This window comes from Dasypus novemcinctus, chromosome 6 (genome assembly GCF_030445035.2).
Source record: "Dasypus novemcinctus isolate mDasNov1 chromosome 6, mDasNov1.1.hap2, whole genome shotgun sequence".
Taxonomy (NCBI): domain Eukaryota; kingdom Metazoa; phylum Chordata; class Mammalia; order Cingulata; family Dasypodidae; genus Dasypus; species Dasypus novemcinctus.
The window spans coordinates 100,674,504-100,696,095 of NC_080678.1; the positions used below are offsets into that span (position 1 = coordinate 100,674,504).

Consider the following 21,592-nt stretch of genomic DNA (forward strand, 5'->3'; position numbering starts at 1 on the left):
GGAATCTGTGTTTCTTTTTATTGCATCGTCTTGTTGTGTCAGCTCTCTGTGTGTGTGGCACCATTCCTGGGCCATACACACTTTCTTTCACACTGGGCAGCTCTCCTTATGGGGCACACTCCTTGCATGTGAGTCTCCCCTATGTGGGGACACCCCTGCATGGCAGGGCACTCCTTGCACACATCAACACTGTGCATGGGCGAGCTCCACACAGATCAAGGAGGCCCGGGGTTTGAAGCACGGAGCTCCCATATGGTAGACGAATGCCCTAACCACTGGGGCAAATCTGCCACCTTATGAATATCCTTATGATGGAATCCTGCAGTGAGTGTTTTTTTTAACCCTGCTTGTTGGCTTCATGATAAATGCCAGAGAATTGAAACACTAGATCCAAAGGACCTGTGCAAGTTTAAGCTCTTGATGCAACTGCCAAATCGCCTACATTGCAGCCTGTCTCTCCACACACTCTCCCTCACAGCTGCCATGAAAGCTCTAGAAATGTCACCCTCTTGGACCCAAATACTTGCTTAATCAGTCTACTCTAGCTGGTCATTGCTCCACCTCAACTGCTTCCTTGATGGTTTTCATTTCTCCTATCACTGCCTGGCTGTTTCTCTGGGAGTCTCACATGTGTTTGCTTTCAAGGTCATCTGCATGCTGTCCAACAACAGGGAAGACAAGTACGATAGCATAAAAAAATACTTGTGTACCGACTGTCCCATTCTGAGCCAGTGCTTGCTGGTGCGGACCATAGAGAGATCACAGATGCCAATGAGCATTGCTATCAAGATGGGAGGAGAGCTCTGGAAGGTGGACACAGGTGTATGTTGGATTTCGTTGCCTACTCTCTTTTTTTAAAAAAGATTTATTTATCCCCACCACCACCCTGTTGTCTGCTCTCTCTGTCCATTTGTGGTGTGTTCTTCTGTGTCTGTTTGTCTTCTCTTTAGGTGGCACGGGGAACCCATCCTGGGACATTCCAGAGTGGGAGAGAGGTGGTCACTCTCTTGCGCCACCTTAGCTCCCTGGTCTGCCGCGTCTCTCATTGTCTCTCCTCTGTGTCTTTTTGTTGCATCATCTTGTTGCACCTGCACTCCTGCACAGGCCAGCACTCCATGTGAACCAGCTTGGCTTCACCAGGAAGCCCCGGGAATCAAACCCCAAACCTCCCATATGCTAGACAGGAGCCCAATCACGTGAGCCACATCCACTTCCCTCATTGGCTCCTCCTTATTTGTTTGTGTTTAGTGGGGTTTGACAAGAGCCTAAGGAACTCTTTTTAATTCAGTGGTTAAAGTTTGCTTGGATTCTGTTATAACTAAATCTACCTTTATTTTAAAATTTAAGCTAAAGCAAGCAATGTTTATTGGTATCGATTGTTTCCATGATATTGAAAATTGACAGAAGTCAATTGCAGGATTGTGTCAAGCTTGAATGAAGATTTAACACAGTGAGTAAGCGTTTGCAGATGTTGTTTAGTTGGTGTTAAGCCTAGAGAATGAGAGCGGTCTTTGGGTGAAACTGGAGAGGTGAGCCAAACAAGAAGTTGCCAGCTTCTCAAGAGGTCAGGAGCTGGAAAGAAAAGTTGTTCTTTGCCCTTCTGTATATTTCCAAAATACAGTGGAAGGATTCACAAAGTTTTCTATTGCTACCTAGCCAATCATCACAAAGTTAGCACCTCCAGGTAACATCTGTTTGTGACTGGACAGTTCTGTGGGTCAGAAACCTGGCATGGTATGGGCGCAGGCCTCACAAGTTTAAAGTCCAAGTGTGTTAGCCGAGCTGCATCATCACCTGGAAGCCTGGGGTCCTCTTCCAAGCTCACATGGATGTGGCAGAATCCATCCCTTGTGGTTGTTGTGGGACTGAGGTCCTGTTGGGGTTTGGCTGTCAGGTCATATAAGCTTCTAGAGCACGTCCACATTTCTTAAGTGGCCCCTCCATCTCCAACCAGCCTGGGCAAACTGAGTCTTCCTTGTGATGTTAATCCCTCTGTCTTTTCTGCCACCAGCCAGAAGTAACACTCTGCTTTAGAGGGTCTCCTGTAATTAGATTATTCCTCCTTGGAAAATGTTATTTTAAGGGGAACTCTGCCCCATAGCATATATCATCCCAGGGGTGGTAACTCGGCATATACACAGGATCTGGGTTTGGAGTAGGGCATTTGGGGGACCATTGTGGGAATGCAGCCTGCCTCTCCAGGTGGATCATCAGTACAAGAAGGAAGACAAACATGGAAACCCAAGTGGGAGGCAGAGGCAGCCAGAAAGGAGGATCTGGGGGTTCTCGTCTATTTGTGCATAAACTACCCAGAAGAGGAAGGCTGCTTCTAGCTACCAGGCCTTCCTTTTCTCCAGAGGCCCTTTTCTTTTCTGCTCTTGGGTACAAACCACACTGCTCCCTGAAATGAATTTGTGCACACTTCAGTACATAATTCCTTCTGCATTACATGATACATGACTGTCATAAATCACCATTTTGTTTCATCATAATATTTGTGGTCAGTGAAGCATAACTGCCAAGAGTATTCTTTAAGGAGCAACCTTTTTATTTTTAAATTTTTTCCTTACAAAGTCCTGGGGATCGAACCTGGGACCTTTTACATGGGAGGCAGGTGCTTAACCACTTGAGCGACATCTGCTCCCCAAGAATAACTGTTTTTATTTTGACAGATGATTAACTTGACCAGCCACCATATTCTCTGTCAAAACGAAAACCTTCTTTTGCTATGTTTTCCTGGAGGGGAATTAGAGAATGATATTGCAGTGATAAGGACAAATTAAGCTTTCATTCATTCAACAGATATTGTTGAGTACCATTTTCTAAATACTTAGATTGCAGTCATTAACCTGTAGACCAAAAATGCCTGCCCTTTCCTATGGAGCTTAAATTCTGGTGGAGAGGCAGGCAGACAAATACACACATCCCAGGACAAGTGGTCAAGATGCGCTGAAGTAAACTAAAACACAACAAGACAGTTGAAACTTGAGGGAAGTGTAGACTTTTTCTTGACATATTGTGTGCCTGTTACAATAGCTGTCACCATTCCCAAGAGAGCTGCTTTCTCAAAGCAGATGGTTGTAGATGAGCCAGAGTTTGAGAACTCCATCTCCAGGAGGAGGCCCCCAGGAGTTCTGGCTATGTGTTTGTTGTTGTTGTTGTTGTTGCATTCTCCCATAGGGGAAACTGCCGCAGCCATGCATAGTGAAAGTGGGTGTATTCTGTAGTATTGCTGTTAAATGCCCCCTTATCTCTTCCTTTTGTGCACATCAATGTTTTGTAAAAATGTTTGATGTCATAGGGGACCAAGACTTCGGTGAGCTCTGTAGGGGGATATAGAATTGATCTTTAATAAGATCCTCAATTCCGATTGTGATGTTGATGTTATAGATTCATTCAGAAGGGAAGTAAGATTCTAAAGCTCTTGTTTTCCAAACCAATCACTTATAATCTCAGCGCACATGGTACTCTCGATGTGTTTTCCAAAAATCAGGGCAAGAGCTTGTGGATGGGCTGAAGACCTCCTTGTGTGGTCAACACTAATAGTTTTCAACTGGGGCAACTTCTGCCTTCCCGACCCCCATCCCCAGAGGACACTGGTCCTTGTCTAGAGACTTTCCAAATGTCATAGTTCACAGTTTGGGGTGGGGGTGTGCCTGGTGACTGGCCTCTAGTGTGCAGAGGTCAGGGATGCTGCTAACCCTACAATGCATAGCACAACCTCCTGCAGCAAAGAATTATCTGGCCCCCAAATGTCGACAGTCCTGTGGTGAGAAGTCCTGGACTAGACTGAAGGTTTAGGCTGTGAAAGACCCTAAGTGCTGTAGTGTCAAAAAGGAGCCTCAAATTTGTTGAAACTACCAATGGTTACTGTTCATTAACACAGGTGTCTGGTTTCTTTTCAGCTGCCATGAAGGCTTGGACTAAGAGCCCTGCCATCTGTTATTATCATGTAATGGGATAGGGTGGGAGATGGACAGCTTCAAGCATTGCTAGATTATGGAATACCACAGCTCAACCTCCTTAAAACTAGTTGCTAAGTCCTTTGAGTAAGTATCTACATTGCAAAGGGCCACCTTTATGTGTATGTGTGCATGTGTGTATGTGAGATCTGCACTTGAGTCTTTAACATTTCCAAAGCAAAACTAAAAACCAAAATATATATATATATTTCCAAAGGAATTCCAAGTGTTAACTATGAGGACCAGGAACTTGACACCAATGGTGGGCTTCAGGCAAGGGGAGGAGAGGAGACCCTACTGCTTTTGACTTTGAGCCCCATACCAGAGTCAGAGGGAAAAAAGGGAGAATTGGAATATTGGAGGAGCAGATATTTCTTTACCTCCAGGGTAAAAATTTTGCCATTTTCAATCTCCATTCCAGCCCTGAAGTAGGAAGGCTTGGTGGCCTCAGATTTTCACAAGATCCATGATGTTAGCCTGGCCAGTGGCTTGCACTCCTCTCCCCTTCACCCAGAGTTTTGCAGTTACCAGGAGGGGGAGCCCCCCCATCTGGCTTCTCTAGCCCCATCTGTGTGTCTTTTGGCCCTGCTGCCCTGCCTGAATAGCAGGAATAGCTCCTAAGGCTGGAGGAAAGGACCTTTCCCCTGGGGAGTAGGTGGCTGGACTGGAGTAGACACCTTTTTATTTACATCTTGAAATAGACACATGAACCTAAAACAGTGATATTGGGTACCTAGAGTGCTGCTGTCCCCATATGATTATTATCTTTAGGAGGTACTGGGGATTGAATGGAGGACCTTCTATGTGGGAAGCAAGCTCTCACCTATGAGCTACACCCACTCCCTTCAAACTCTTTTAAGAGATCCTATGTATATGATCTTTCACATATTGAATGCTTCCATGATAAGACTGAGTAGACACAGTAGCACTTATCACAGTTTTTTAAAGTACCAAACTAACTGTAATCGTGATGAAGAAATGTATCAACAGATTTTTTGTTGAGTCTCAAGGAAGAATTCAAATTCCACTTCCAGGCATGATTGCCCAGAGGGAATGATAAGCCTTTTTGTAGTTTTATTTTCATTTTTTAAAGATCTGATTGTATAATTTTCTTAAATTACTTCAGTTTAGCAAAGTCGCTTAATTCAAATAACTTCTCCTTAAAAAGTATTTTTGGTTCTTTACACCAATTTGAGCTTATATTATTACTTTTACACTGTGGGTCTTTATTTGGACATAGGAATTGTGCTTGGTGGTCTGGCCGGATTGGTTTCTTAAACTCACTTTCATAGGAGTCTGTGACCCAAAAACATTGTTTTTTTTAGTGGGGCCCTAATTTGTATGTTATGATTATAGGAGAGAGTAAATTGTGTTTTATATTGACACTCCTCAATCATCAAAGTCAGGTCTTAGCAAATATAACCTTAAAATCACAGTATTTAATTAACACACTAAGGAGGTTTATTCTTTTTAAATGTTTTCTTGCATTTCTAGGGGACAACATCTAAACTAAACTAAAGCCCACTTTCTCTTATGTGCAAATTTTCTGCATGTAATACCTATCCCCTCTGAACCGGGGTGATTCAATACCAAAGTAATAGTCACAGTTATTTGGCAACAAAATACAGAGTTTAATTTTTAAAAATCAGGACTGGATAATATGGACATCATGAAATAATTGAAAATGATATTCAGAAATTGCTTTGTCTTTTTTTTGAGGAAGCAACTCTTAGAGGGAAGCTGCAGGCAATACAACATAGGGTTAAACACACAAGTTTCAGGTAAAGTGTTAGAAATAGTTTATATATGTTTGCAAGTGAAACAAGTTACAGGAGAGAAAACACACTTACCCTAATAAAAAGAACTAAACATGAAAAAAAATAGTTTATATAAATGAATTTTTAAATGATTATATATATGTATAATGGAACAGAGCATAAGAGAACTGATAAATGTTGAATAGAAAGATAACTTTGTAATTGAATATCTAGCAATGATAAAGATGGTAGAAGTGAGAAAATTAGAAGGGTTAAAGGGCAGATTAGACACAAAAGAACAGAAATAATTAAATGCAAAACCCATTCAAAGAAATTCACAGAACTCAGTGCAGAGTCATGGAGAGATGGAAGGTATGAATACAGATTATTGAAATGTAAAACTAAGTGAGCAGATTTGCTATAGGTTGAGTAGAAGTTCAAAAAGATGGAGCTAGCAGGAAGGGGGTCAATATTAAAGAGAGAATTGCTGAAAACCTGACTCCTTAGATTCAGGAATAATAGAACCTAAGCAAGAACAATTAAAATAAATCCATACCTAGACACATAGTGAAACATCAAAATATCTAAGACAGGAGATTTTAAAATCAGAAGAGGAAAATATATTATTGATAAACAATAAAAATTCCATTCAGCCATAGAAAGCAGAAGACATTGAAATAATATCCTCAATACGCTAACATGTAACTCTCACCCTAAAATTTGGTACCCAGTTAAACTATCATTCAAAGGTGAGGGTGAAATAAAACAAGATTTAGATAATTATACATATTGTATATGTCCATCAGACCCTCACTGAAATATAACTACCTTATGGTATATATTTAGGGGAAAGGAAAGTGAACAAATAAAGAAGGAATGAGATTCAAGAAGCAATGCTATAAAAAATATTTGGGAGTTTAAAACACTGACCTTATAAATGTCAAATTTGGGCAGTATGTAAGAACTAGGTAGATATCAAATATTGGACATAACACCATTTGCATGGGAAAATAGGGATCAGGGCTAAAGAATCCAGAGATCCTCAGTTGCTAGGTACAATGGTTAAATTAAAGTTTAAATGATTAACTTTAGACTTGCTAAGTTGACTATGTAAATTAAAATATATGGGAAACCATGAAGTGAAATAAAACTTGACTTCCATCTCAATAGAGTGGGGGGAGGGATAAATGAAAATGAAAGAAAGGCAGAAATATTGATCAATCTAGTAAAAGACAGGAAAGGATTAAGCAAAACACAGATAAAACATAAATTTAAAGAACAAAATAATAGGGTCCACATAAAATAAACCCGATAATTTAAACAGATTAACCTTGCCTCTTAAATCAGAACACAGGTTGGAGAAAAATCAGTAAGTTAGTTGTTCTTTAGAAGAAACACTCCTAATAAATCTTAAAAGTATGATAAAATTGGGGGAAAAAAGGGATGGAAAAATACACCAGAATATTAACCCAAAATTCTGGCCTTGGATATATTGATATAAAGAAATAAGTGAAACTAACAGTTCACCAGAAAGAGAGCAATTCTGAATTTGTAGGTGCTCAACCTAAGCGCCAATCTGGCTATATACTTTAGAGAAAGACTTGCGTTTTGTGCCCAAGAAACCACCCATTAGAATCTTCCTCATGTCTTTAATCTGGAAAAAAAATTAGGAGGAAACTATCAACAAAAGAATGGATAATGAATTTTGAAGCCTGTATATGATGGGGAATTACTCAACAGGCAACGGAATGGACTAGGAACACTTTATTATGTAATTCTGGATAATAAGATCTATCCAACAGTATGGGTAAATCTTTAAACTAGAGTAAATAAAAGTTCTTTTGACATATACAACATACAACATATATATATACACACACACAATATAAATATAAATTTTTGAAATGTATGTTGTTGAGAGATAATATGTAGGTAATAGCAAACGTGCTAATTTTATTTTTCTGTCTAGACATCTGTGTATACCTTATTCGTCTAAAGCACCTGACAGTACCATCCCAATGGTTTAAATATCCTTTATGGAGTTGTGTCATTGTTTACCTGTTCAACAGAATGTCATTTAAGAAACACTTTCTGCTTGGGGAATGCGTTTCTGTTGAGTAACAGACTAAATGTTTTCAGAGCCTCCACTCACTACGTGCTTTTTTTCTACAATGAGCTGATTCTCATATGTTGTATAATTCCAGGTATGGTTTCTTCATTGTGAGTCAGCCTGTGAAACATGGGACTGTTACTCCCACACATTATAATGTCATCTATGACATTGTTTGCTTGACCCCAGACACAGTGAGCATTTGACTTACAAGCTGTGCCACATGTATTATAACTTGCCAGTAAGGATCTTCTGATCCCGGTTTTCCTCCAGATCTGTAAAATGAATGGGTCAAACTTGCATGCCTATGTTTTAATCTGTGATGTGACAAATGTGAAAATGTAAATCTAGAGAAAATAGATGTAAATTAAATTTAAAAAAAAAGAAACTTCCTCTTAGTTTTCTTCCTCCTACAGAGTGTGATTTGTGTTCCTGTGCCTCGCCACTTTGCTCACAAACTGTCTTACCTCGTGGGTCACAGGATTCAGGCACAGCCACACAATTTACTGTCAGAATGTCTCTAATACCTTTGATCTGCCAAAGATTGGGCTTTGTACATTTCAATTTGTAAATTGAAGCTGGACGTTTGCATTATTCTTCTGGATTCATGTTTCAGATTTGACTCATTCTTGATTGGTCATGGGAGAGGCTCAGAGGGATGTATTCTATTTTCAGTAGTATCACTCACTTAAACAAGGCTTTATGCCCCATTTTCCAGGAAGGAAAACCAACAGTGAGAGTTTTGTCTTACAGCTTAGCTTTCCAATATCTTACAAAGTGCATATAATTTAAACAGAGATGAATGCTGCCCTCCAAGAAAAGAGACTCAAATAGAAAATGGTTGACCATTATTCACATGCAAATGGCAATAATGCACATCTATAAACAAATATATTGGAACACTAGCATAAACATAGTTTCCCAAGTACAATGTATATGTGCATTGCATGAAACACTCATTGCTTTGTGAAATATTTATTTTGCTTTGGAAGGACAGGAAATATGAGATGGTGATGGATTTCTGTTAATATTTTCTATTTTTAAATAAGTGACCTATTACTGATATATTATACATAAAATGTTTATGGTATTCTCTGCACTGGGGTGGGAGTTGAATATATATGTTTGGTATAAAAAGATACCAGTGATTTGAAAGTTGGCAGCTTAGAAACATAAATGCATTTCATCATGATTTTTTGCAGAGAAGGAAAACTAAGACCTTGATTGGCATCTCCAACTTCATTCTATTGCACATGTGCCAAGTGTGATGATGTTTATTTTGATAGCTGCACCATCATCAGGAGGAAATTTTGGATAATTTGTTTGAATGAAGCCATTTTTCCTCCTGAAAGCAGACACATTTTTTTCCTCTCAATATAAACCAATCTTAAGTAGACTCAGAATTTAATGTGCCTGGTATTTGAGAGTGCCCTATTTTCTGATATTCATAGAGTGGTATATTTTAGGGAGTACTTTGTTTCAAACATGCCAGAAAGTGTTATGTCTGAAATTGATAGAACTACTTCAATCATAAGGTAAGTAAATTTGATTTGATATTTAAGCGAGTCTTAGAAGAAATACAATTAAGCAAGAGTTACTTAAACTTTGCCACCCAGTTAAAATTCTAGTGATCAGTACTGCCAATGGTGATCAATCTGTTATAGGAGATTGGCTCATAATGAAAGACAAGCAAAGGCAAAATGCTCTTTTCCGAAGCCATGAATTAGACTTAAGGTGACACATTTCTAGGTATCTACAGAAAAAGAAACAAACTTAAGTTAGTATTGAAACTTTCTGTATGTTCCTATTATGCAATATGTACAAATATAATTTATCCATAACAGTATTCAAATTTGTAAATTTAAGAGATATGTTTCAATAAAAGTATATAAACTAAAATAATTAAATCAGATTTCCTTATTTTAAAAATTCATGTTGGCCTTCATATTCTTAACGTACTGTTTGGAGAAAAAAATTGTTGCTTTTTCAAACCAAACGGATATATTTTCTGGACTAGTGGGGAATCTAAACCTTTAGCCTATAGGCTTTAAAAAAAATTAAGTGAAGGGAGACAGGTATTCGATATTTCTAAGAGAAAACCTATGATCCCAAAGGTCTAGGTAAAGCTTCTGTAATTTACCACCATATATAAGTATCCAATTGCTGGGAGGTATCTAATTAAAGGACAATCAGGAATGCATTTGGCCTAAGTGGAAACATTATATATAATCGAATACATTTCCTGATTCTGCCAAGATTGTATAAATTATCCATCAAAGTGATAGCAAGGCAAAGAAGAAAACAGCTTCAATATCTGGCAGGTAGCCCTGATATTTGAGACAAATTTTATGTTTCCTTTGAGATGTCTTCTTTGACACATGGGTTTTTTAGAAATGTGTTGTTTAATCCTCAAATATTTTTGGATTTTCTAGTGGTCTTTCTGTTACTGATTTTTACTTTAATTACATTGTGATCTCAGAGCATACTTTACCTTATTTCTATTCTTCTAAATTTGTTCATGTGTTTTATGGATCAGGGTTTGGGCTATCTTTGTGAGTGTTCACTGGATGCTTGAGAAGAATGTGTATCCTGTTGTTTTTGGAGGAAGAATTCCATTAGTGTCAACTAAATCTAGTTGATTGTTGCTGTTCATGTCAAATGTATTCTTCTGGATTTTCTGCCTACTGGAACTGTTTGTAACTGATACAGGAGCACTGAAGTCTCCAGAGAGATTTGTCTTTTCTCCTTGCAGTTCTACCCTTTTTGCTTCACGTAATTGTTGCTTTATTGTTAGGCACAAATACATTCAGAATTGTTGTGTCTTGAAAAATCTGCCCACTTTTTCATTATGTAATGCCACTCTTTATCCCTGATAATTTTCCTTACTGTGAAATCTGCTTTGTCTGAAGTTAACAGAATTATTAAAGCTTTCTATTTGATTAGTGTTTGTGTGGTGCATCTTTTCCCATCCTTTTTACTTTAAATTCATGTTTGTCTTTATATTTAAAATGGGTTTCTTCAGACAACAAAGAGTTGGGTCATCTTTTTATTTTTTTAATCCACGCTGATAGTCTGTTTTTAAATTGCTGTATTTACACCATGCACATTTAAAGCAATTGACATGCTTGGATTAATATATATCATTTTGTAACTATTTTCTATCTGTTGTCCTTGTTCTTTCTTTTACTTCTTTTTTTTCATTTCTTTTTAAAGAAGCTTTAGACTACATTGAAAATATAGATTCCCATTTACCCTACCTCCTCCCCCACCACTTTTCTCTATTAACATCTTTTTCTTTCTTTTTATGCCTTCTGTGGTTTTGAGTAAGCATTTTATGATTCCATTTTCTCTCCTCTCCTAGCATAAGAAATATATTTCTTTTAAAATTATTTTACTACTTTCTTTAAAGCTTGAAATAGGAATTTTCAAATCCACCTTCAAATAACACTATGTCCTCACAGGTAGTTAAGGTACTTTATAATGTAGTATTAGCAATCCCTCCCACCTGTCACTTAAAATATTGGCTGGAATATGTGTTCTCCCCCACATGGAAGGATGGGAGGAGCCCAGCGCTGGAGAGGCTCCTGCCAGGCCCTGCTGAAACCGACAGCTCCCTAATGTGCCCCCAAGACTGTGATGTGGCAAGTTCTCAGCTCAGGGATCCCTGCTCTGTTCTCTGTCCCCTCTTGGAGAGCATGGCCTTCCTGACCATGCAGGGCTCCTGCCCGAGGCCAGGGCTGTTATGACTGCTCCTCCCACAGGGAGCTGAGACTCAAACCTCCTCCTGGCCCTGCCTGGCCCTCGTCTGCCCGAGAAGGGCATTAGCGCAGGGACCATGGCTCAGAGCCCAGCCTTGTAGTGGGTGACCTCGCCCCATCCTGGTTTGATGCTCCCAGGACTGGCTGGGTAACGTCCCTCTAATCATTAAGCCGAGGCGTTGGTGCAGGGCCGGCTCCTTTCCACGCCCGCAGAGCCCATGCTCAGGCACCGAGTCCCCTGCGAGAAGCGGGAGATGGAGGCTGATGCCAGCCCTGTCCAGGCCAGGGGACAGGAACTCGCGGGGACCACACGAGGGCGGGGCACGACCTCGGCCTGCAGGCTGTGCATCCTTTAGGCACCTCGGGGATGGACCCCAGGGCCTCTAGATCCCAGCAGAGCGACCTGTGCAGAAACAGGGTGAGGGATACACATGCTTGCTGGCATGCGTTCACCCACACACGTAAAATGTGTGTAAATGGACCCAGTTTCCACACAGAACCTGCAACAGAGCCTGGCAAAGACGCACACAGAATTAAGAGGGCGCATAAACCCTACAAGAAGACCTCGATAACACCCAATTTGGAAATCACACCTGCACACAGCGACTTCAGAATTGTCCCGGCACGCCCAAGACTGCTGTGAGGATCCAGTGGGAGGCGCCCCGTCAAGGCCCCTTCAGGGCCCCTGGCTGGCTCTGTGAGGAGGGGTGCATGCTGCCAGCCTCCCTGCTCCTGTCGCCTTCCCTTCCCGGTCGGCCTCTGGGAAGCCCTCGGTCTGCTCCCCTGACTCCCCTGTCACCGGGGCTCAGCTGGTGAGGGACAGGCTCCTCTCTCCTTGTTTCTGGGGTCCAAAAGTCTCCACATCCAGAAGGTTCTGAAGGCATTTCCCACACAAGAGGGCCTTTCTCAGGCGCTTCTCCCACCCAGAACCCTCCCCGCTTGCTCACAGCCCCCTCAGCCATCCTCCGCAAAGCCTGGGCATGCCATTGGGCAAGGAGATGAATGTAAGCCAGGAGCGCCATTTGGGAGCCATCTGCACCTCACGGGCCTCCCGACCCCCAGCCCCGCCTGGGCGCCTGGTGCTGAGGCAGGAAGGCCCTGCACCCCTGGCTCAGCCGCATCTGAGACAGACTCCGGCCCGGCCTACCCAGGGCAGGGCCCTGCACCCCAACATCTCCAGCCGCGTCCCTTCTCGGTTTCCTGATGCCAAGGCCTCCCGTGAGGACAGAGACAGAGGCTCCCCAACATGTGGAGACAACTCTGGGGGCGCTGACAGCCCCTGGGCCGCCTCCTAACTGCCCCTCCCCCTGTCTGGGCCCTGACAGCAGCTCTGCTGGAGTCACATGACCAGTGGGTCACCAGGAGGGACCCTGACGAGTAGGGGCGCCGGGCAGCTGCCTGGGAGCCCCTCTGTCCTCCGTGCAGGGGCTGTGGGGGTGCGGGCAGCACCCAGAGGGCAGGAGCCTGCAGGAGGAAATGCTGCTGGTTCCCAAGGCTTTCCAGTTTCTGGAGCCCTGGGCCTGGATGCCGGCCGCAGCTCCCCCCGCGGCTCCACCCCCAGCGGTGCGCGACCCCCAGGCCCCGCCCCAGAGTTCAACCCCAGGCCCCACCCCCTCAGCTCAAACCCAGTCCCCGCCCCCTCAGCCCTGTCCTCTGCTCTGGGGTCTCTGCCTCTGCACAGCCTGGGGCGGGTCAGGCCTGTGCTCTTGGCAGCACCTCTTTGATGTTTCCATGGAAACGCCCCTTGGACAGAAGCACTGAGGGACTCATAGGCTGGGGGCATCTGGAAGTGGCCTGTGGAGAGTTGTGCAGGTTTCTTGGGTCTCTGGAAGCTTCCATGTTAGGCAATAGTGATGCGGGCCATTTTCGGGACTTGGAGTTGTCCTGAACAACATTGCAGGGATGGATGCCAGACATTATATATCCTGCCGTAACCCGCTGAATGGGTGGGGGAGAGTGTGACTACAACGTAAACCATTACCCATGCGGGGCAGCAGTGCTCCAAAATGTATTCACCCAGTGCGATGAATGTGCCACGATGATTAAAGAGCTTGTTGATGTGGGAGGAGTGGGGGGGGGGGAGCATATGGGAAATTCTTATATTTTTTAACGTAACATTTTAAAAAAATAATAAAAAACTATATTAATTTTGAAAAAAAAATATTGCAGCCTTGCGAGCTCCTGAAGCCCCCCTCTCACCATGGGGGCTCCCCCTCCCCAGGCTGGTGTCAAAGTCCAGAGGGTCCTGCCATGCCCTCCCCTGCAGTGGTCAGGGCTCTTGGAACACCTGGCAGTGGCCTGCTGGGGCCTCCAGCCAGCGGGTCACCACACTCAGGGGTGTAGCTCCCTCCTACCATATGACGTCAGGACCCTGTGGCCCCTCCTGCCCCTGGGGTGGAGGACGTGCTAGCCAGGTCCTCGGAATGAGTGTCTCCAACAGCCGGCAGTGCAATGTCCTGTTCCTCCTCATTAGCATTCTCTTATTTATACAACCAGAAGCTCTTAGTCTTTGTGAAACAAATAAAAAGAAAACAGAAAAAAGAATTGACAGAGTCAGGCTTCACATCCTGCAGAGAAAGCCAGGAAGCCCGGTGTGGGGAAGCCGCTTGCACAGTTGACCTGGGATCGAGTCTCCAAATGGGGCCTAAACTGACTGCCGCGCCCCTCCCCAGGGCTTTAAGCCCCTCTCCCTCGCTCCTGGCTCTGACTTGGCCCATTGCTTGGCCTCGCCTTATGCGGCATTTTGTCACAGGAACAACCTTCTTACCACCAGCTTGGGAGAGGATTTGCTGGCACACAGACGGCCTGGGAGGTGAGTGGGAAATGCTCTCCCCAAGCCCGTCCTGGGAGCTGGCTGGACAGACGGGGGACTCGGCTGCACAGGAGGGTGAGGGGCAGGAGGGGGAGAGGGGGCTCCCTGAAACAGCAGCAATGCCAGACAGGAAGGCTTTGAAGGTCAGTGGTTATTTGTCCCGGGGTAAGCCTGCACATACAACCTGCATACGCAGAAACGGGCCCCTCCAGAAAAAATTTTTTTTAAACATGGGAGAAATTATGGTTATTTCTTTCAATCAGTATTGATTAAACACCAAAACCTGTTCTTGCCTTACTCAATTGAAAGTTTCAAGAAGACAGGACTGAGGTGGAGAGTTTAGTTTCCTAATTAGTAAGATCAATAAAGACTGGCTGGGAAGTGGACTTGGCCCAGTGGTTAGGGCATCCGTCTACCACATGGGAGGTCTGCGGTTCAAACCCCAGGCCTCCTTGACCCATGTGGAGCTGGCCCATGCACAGTGCTGATATGCACAAGGAGTGCCCTGCCACGCAGGGGTGTCCCCAGCATAGGGAAGCCCCATGCACAAGGAGCGCGTCCCGTAAGAAGAGCCGCCCAGGGCAAAAGAAAGTGCAGCCTGCCCAGGAATGGTGCCACAAACACGGAGAGCTGACACAGCAAGATGAAGCAACAAAAAGAAACAGATTCCTGTGCTGCTGACAACAGAAGCGGACAAAGAAGATGCAGCAAATAGACACAGAGAACAACCAGGGTGGGGGGGAAGGGGAGACAAATAAATAATAAATGAGTCTTTAAAAAAATAAATAAATGAAGAATGGCTAACTAGAATATGTCACCAGAGAAGAGAGTGTAGTTATGGAATGGAAAGCTGGGTTTAATCTGAGCAGAATCAGTAAAAAGTAGTTTGGAAATGAATAGAAATGGTGAGAGCACATAAGAGAATTTGTCATCAGAATTGCTAATATATAGGTATGACAGTGGTTTGCTTTTTTTTAAATAATGAAAATGCTCTAAAATTGATAGAAATGATGAATACCCAATTCTTGATTATACCAATGGATTTTACACTTTAGATAAATTGTAAGGTTTATGAATAAAAAACATAATAAGGTGGGTTGGGGAAAAATACACCAAATGTAAGATATGGACTGTAGTTAGGAGTAATACTTTGATGATGCTCTGTTATAGTTTGCTATGCTTCACAACAATGCAAGGTATTAGTGGTGGGGTGATGTGTGGGAGCCCAGTATGATGTGTTGTAAGTGTACAACTTATACTACATACCTATTATTTATGTATGTTCATGTACGAATGATATATTTCAATAAATTTTTTAAATGAAAAAATAATATAATAGAGGATGCCTGGGCACCCTCAGTCACAGCTGACTTTGCAGACCCTCCTGAGGTGCTCAGGGACCCCACACCAGGATCCGGGGGCCTGTGGGCCTGGTGATTTCACAAACACAGAGAGACCGTGGGCTGCGCCTGGTGGGAGGACACTGCTCACTAAAACTCATCCTTCTTGGGTGTGGATTCTCCAGCAGGGGCAGATGGAACCAGATGGGGAATTGTTTTTCTTCTCTAGTGGAGAGGACACGGTTCAGTGGAATCCTACTGGGCTTGGGCACAGTTCGGAGCACCTGGACAGAGAAGTCGTGCTTCCAGCTAGTGGCCTTGGGGTCTCCTCACCACCTTCTATGACACGTTCAGAATGTGGGACTCCAAAGTGGGAAACCAGGGACATGGAGAAAGGAGATGAGAAATTCAAAGGCTTCTCTTTGCATGAAGTTAGGGAGGGAGACACAGGACTGGATTCACATGAAACAGGCTCTTTGGGCTTTTTCATGGAGTGGAATTTGGCAGATGGATGAAGACGAGGTGCTGTGAGAGGCACAATCCATGCCCATCCCCACGGGGCCCTGGGATGCGTTATTCTAGCAGGTGGAGCGTACATGCATCTCAGAGAGGACAGAAACTCACCATGTAATAAACTCTTTTAATCATCAGCAACAAATGCCAACATCTTTTTTTACTGTAAAACCAAAACTATGTGTCCACCTCAGCAAGTCAACAATCCTGGCCCTTTGGTGCTTTCGCCTTAGGGCTTTGCAGGCAGGGCTCATGGAGGGCAGGCGGCCTGTGCCCGGGAACAGGGCGAGACCAGTGGCAGCATCCGGGAGGACTGAGAATATGCACCGGGGGAATGGCAGCACCCCGGGCACACGGGGAAGGGGACACTCTCACAGTTGGGAGAAAGGCGCAGTCTTGGGTCAGAGATCACCGGCAACCTCCAGGCCCTCATTGGGGTGAAGGCGAAGCACCTCCCCTGTAGGTAGAGAAGAGACAGGAGGTCATGGAGAAGTCATTTGATTTGGGTCCAGAGGCTGCAGTTTCCTTGGCCCCGTGGGCTGGGCTCAGGCCCCACCTGGACCTGTAGGGTCCTATATGCTTTTTCTCTCCCTGGAGTGCTGGCATCCAGCCTCTACTCCCACTTGGAGGGTTTGGCTGTCACCCCCTCTATAGAGGCTCCCCTGCCCTCCCCAGGGAGTCTTAGGTGCTCTGGCCTCTGACCTTGGCTGCTGCTCCTCCATGGACTGGGAGACTTGGGAGTGAGGGTGAGGCCTGACTTCCTTCCAGGGCCCCAGAAAGCCTGGGGAATAAATTCCAGAGGTAACACCTTAAACTATTAAAACATCCAGTGTGCAAGTAAAGACTGCAAGGCATATAAAGAGGCAGGAATTGATGGCCTAGTCATAGGAACAAGATAAAACATCAGAAACCATCAACAAATAAAACCAGACTTTGAACATAAAAAGACTTTTAGAAAATGATTTTGAATATGCTCAAGGAGAGAATGGAAAACATGTATAAGGAACTAAAGGACATCAGGAAAATTATATGTGAAAAAAATGAGAATTTCAATAAAGAGAAATTATAAAAGGGAACCCAACAGAAATAGTGGAATTAAAGACCACAATAATGGAATTTAAAATTCCTTGTATGGGTTCAATAGCAGATTGGAGCTGGCAGAAGAAAATATCTGTGAACCTGAAGAGAAGATGATTGAAATTATTTAGGCTGAGGGGCAGAAAGGAAAAAGAATGAAGAAAAGCAAACAGAGAGACCAGGAGACTTGTGGGACATCAAGTTTACCAATATATGCATTATGGGATTCCTAGAAGAAGACAGAGTGAAAGAGACTAAGAGACTATTTGAAGAAATAAAGCAGGCAAACTACCCAAATTTAAGTAAAGAAATGAATATACATATCCAAGAATTATAATGAACTATGAATAAGATAAACTCAAAGAGATCCGCAACCACCACATTATAATCAAACTATCTAATGCCAAAGACAAACAGAGAATCCTGAAAATTACAGGAGACAACAACACATCATCTTCAAGGGAGCTTCAATAAGAAGTTCCAATTTCTCATCAGAAACCACTGAGGCAAGAAGGCAGGGGGATTGTGTATCAGTTTGATATTATTGACGAATTCCAAAAAGAAATTGGATTATATTTGTACACTTATCTTTTCCTTTGGGCATATTAGACTATATTGGATTCAGAGGCTTACTTAATTAAGTAATTAGCTAATCTTCTTGTGCCAGTAGGGCATTGAGCCCCCACCCTTGGTGGGTGGGGACTCACAGATAAAAGGCATTGCAAAGGACAGAGTTGGAGGTCTTCTGATGTTGGAGTTTTGATGCTGGAGTTTGATGCTGAAGGCTTAAGCTGGAGTTCCAGGACGTAAGCTCACAGAGGAAATAGAAGTCAGTCCCAGGAAGAAAGGAACCTTGAATGCAGAGAAAAGCAAGCCCCAGGAACGTAGGAACCCAGAAAGCCTGAACCCTCACAGACGTTGGCAGCCATCCTGCTCCAAATAGACTTTGGTGAGGGAAGTAACTTATGCTTTATGGCCTGGAATCCATAAGCCCCTACCCCAAATAAATACCCTTTAAAAAACCAACCAATTTCTGGTATTTTGCATCAGCACCCCTTTGGCTGACTAATACAGATGACATATTGAATATGCTGACAGAAAATAAGTGCCAACCAAGAACTTTTATCTTGAGTAACTGTATTTCAAAAATGAGGGAGAGATTAAGAAATTCCAAGATAAATAAAGGCATAAGCATAGGGAGTTCATCATCATTAAACTTGGACTATAAGCAATGCTAAAGGGAGTTCTTCAGATTAAAAGCAAAAGGTCAGTAGATGGTAGAACAAAGCTGCATAAAAGAATAAGGATCTCTGATAAAGGTAACAGCATGGTTAATTATAAACACCAGTGCTTTCAATTTGTAACTCAGTTTTCACTTCTTATGGGATCTAAAATGCAAATGCATAAAAGTAATGATACACCCATGGGTTGGGACACCCAACCTTTAAAATGTATAAAGATTTAATTTGTGACAAGAACACATAAAGAATGGGGGGCAGAAGGCTATGGAACATAGTTTGTAAATGTTGTTGAAATTAAGCTGGTAATAAATAAAACAAGATTGTTAAAGATTGAAGATGTTGAATTTGTACCCCATGGTAACCACTTTTGTTAAGAGGCTAAATGCATACCCTATGGTACACATTTGTTAAGGTATTAAAATGTGTACTCCATGGTAACCTCAATGTATATCAGAAGAAGGCATGCAGAAATAAATGAGAAAGTGTTCAAAATGGTTCACTATGAAAGGAAAAAATAATACAAAAGAAGGCAATGATGGGAGAATTGAGGAACAAAAAAGGAATAAGAATTGCAAAATCCAAATAAACTGGCAGAAGGGCCTGTGTTACCAGTAGTCACTTTAAATGTGAATGGGTTAAACTCTCCAGTCAAAAGGCAGAGATTGGCAGAATGGATAAAATAGCATGGTCCAATTTTATGTTGTTAAGAAGAGACTCTCCTTAAATTCAGACACAAGTAGGATTATCAAAAGGGATCCAGTATGGGTATACTTATATACAATATTAATATACTCATATATTATACTAAGATGCTAATACCTAATAAAACAGACAAAGTAAAAAAACTATTATAAGGGACAAAGAAGTACAATACATATTGACAAAAGGGTCAATTTATTGAGAATGCATATATGCACCTAATAGCAGCACTGCAGAATATATGAAGTAAATATTGAGAGATTGAATGGAAAAGTAGATAGTTCTACATTAATAGTAGGAGACTTCAATGCACCACTTTCCATAATGAATAGAACTTCTAGACCGAAGATCAATAAGGAAAGAAAGACTTAAACAATACTATAAACCAACCAAACCTGATGTATATACAAATACTTCATCCAACAACAGCATAATACACATTCTTCTCAAGTGCATATGGCTCATACTGTAGGATAGACAATAAGTTACACAATGGAATCTTAGACATTATACCACCACCATGAGCAACAAAAGGAAAAACAGTTAAATTGGATTTCATCAAAATTATAAACATTTGTTCATCAAAGGGTATTATCAAGAAAGTGAAAAGACCATCTACATAACTGGAGAAAACATTTGGAAACCATGTATCTGGTAAGGGTTTGATATCGAGAATAAATAAATGAATCCTACAACTTATCAACAAAAAGTTAAACCACCCAACTGAAAAATGGGCAAATAATTTGAATGGACATTTCTCCAAAGAAGATACACAGTTGGCAAATAAGCACATGAAAAGATGTCAACATCACCAACCATTAGGGAAGTGCAAATCCAAACCAGAATGAGATATCACCACACATCCTGAGAATGGCTTTAATTAAAGAAAAAATAAAAATAAAGACCACAAGGCAAAGAGCATGTTGGTGGCCACGTTCAGTCCCCTGGGGCCTATGTGCTCCTGAGCACCACTTCCCAGGGCTGGGGACTCCGTCTGTGGGCAACTGTCACAAGGGAAAAGCACTGTGGGTAACCACCCGCCATGGGGGCAGCACCCCTGCCTGCTCACCATGCTCCCCAACGAGGGCCGCATCAGTTGCACAGAGCTGCAGTTCTCCATAGCAAGAGCACACAGGAGTTCCAGTTTGCCCTGCAAAGGGGACATGGCATGAGGACATGGCATGGTGGGGTGACACTGCCAGAGAGGGTCAGGCACCCCAGCTGAACCCCAAGAACACGCAAAGCTTGGGAGCAGGAGCCTGGCAGCCTGCATGCCTGCTGGGGTGGTGGTCACTGTGGTCACAGCGTCAGAATCTGGAACAAGACACTCTTTTGGTGTGGGGGTGTCAATGGTTCATTTAGGGGACAAGTCCACAGGCTGGAGGAGCTACACCAGGAGCCAGGAAAGGTCCCTGAGGGGAGCATTATGGGGGCACAGGGCGCTGGGCAGCAGCCCAAGGAGGGGCAGGGAGGCCTGTGCTCCCAAGGTAGAGGGAGGGGAGGGGCAGGGGGGCAGCCTTGCAGCCCCTGGGGGCATGGGGCCCTCTGCTTTGTGCCCACCCTGGCCCCTGGCACCTAGGGAGAAAGCCAGATGCCCAGGACCCTCGCCACCCCACAAGTGGAGACTTCTGGTTGGACCTCTGCACCTCAAGCTCAGCATGACAGGGGCCCTCCTCACCTCCATTTGGCTCAGACGCCCAGTGTCCAGGCAGTCACAGCGGGCAGGCATCACCATGGGCCACGGCGGGCTGCAGCACACTGTCTGTAGGAAGAGAAAGCGTCTGCTCCAGGGTGGCACAACCGGGAGGGCTGGTGCTGCCACTCAGCCGATGTTTGTGGGGGGAACAATCGAGTGAGGGACCCCGGATTCCATCAGCAGCGCCCACGCCCCCAGGGAGCATCCTCTGGGGCAAACAAGACAGCATCTGGCTCGTCCCCAAAGTGCTGCAAAGATCCCCTGTCCCCTCGCTCCTCTGACGCCCCCATTGGCAGAGCCTCCTTGAGGCTGTGCCCTGTGTGGGGCCTGGACCAAGGGCTCCAGAAGAGAGGGGTTCACGCCTGCAGCCGTGCTCTCTGGGGGGAGCCGTCTATAACAGGACGTGCCCAGGACGTCACTAATGGATGGGTGGCCACAGAGAAGTGGGGGCTCTGTCCACTCCAGGAGCCTCATGAAGGAGGAAACGTGACTCAGGAGGAGCCTAAAGGCAGAGGACAGAGGGGACCAAGGACAGCACTGTGTGGTCGAGGCACGAGGCCAGCCAAGGACCCTGAGGGCTGCAGTGACTGGCACCGGAACCTGTGGACCCGGGAGAAAGCTGGACTT

General features: G+C 43.7%; 1 protein-coding gene across 1 annotated transcript in view; it reads right to left on the reverse strand.

Moving 5' to 3' along the window:
- Nucleotides 1-16,423: 16,423 nt before the first annotated feature.
- LOC131278900 (anthrax toxin receptor-like) overlaps nucleotides 16,424-21,592 on the reverse strand; it is a 45,675-nt gene continuing 40,506 nt past the window's right edge. Inside the window, exons 15-17 of the mRNA XM_058299539.2 lie at nucleotides 20,948-21,031; nucleotides 20,339-20,419; nucleotides 16,424-16,709 (exon numbers count right to left, since the gene is read on the reverse strand). Of these exons, the coding sequence (XP_058155522.1) occupies nucleotides 16,503-16,709; nucleotides 20,339-20,419; nucleotides 20,948-21,031 (372 nt within the window). The 3' untranslated portion in view covers nucleotides 16,424-16,502. The remainder of the gene's footprint in view (nucleotides 16,710-20,338; nucleotides 20,420-20,947; nucleotides 21,032-21,592) is intronic.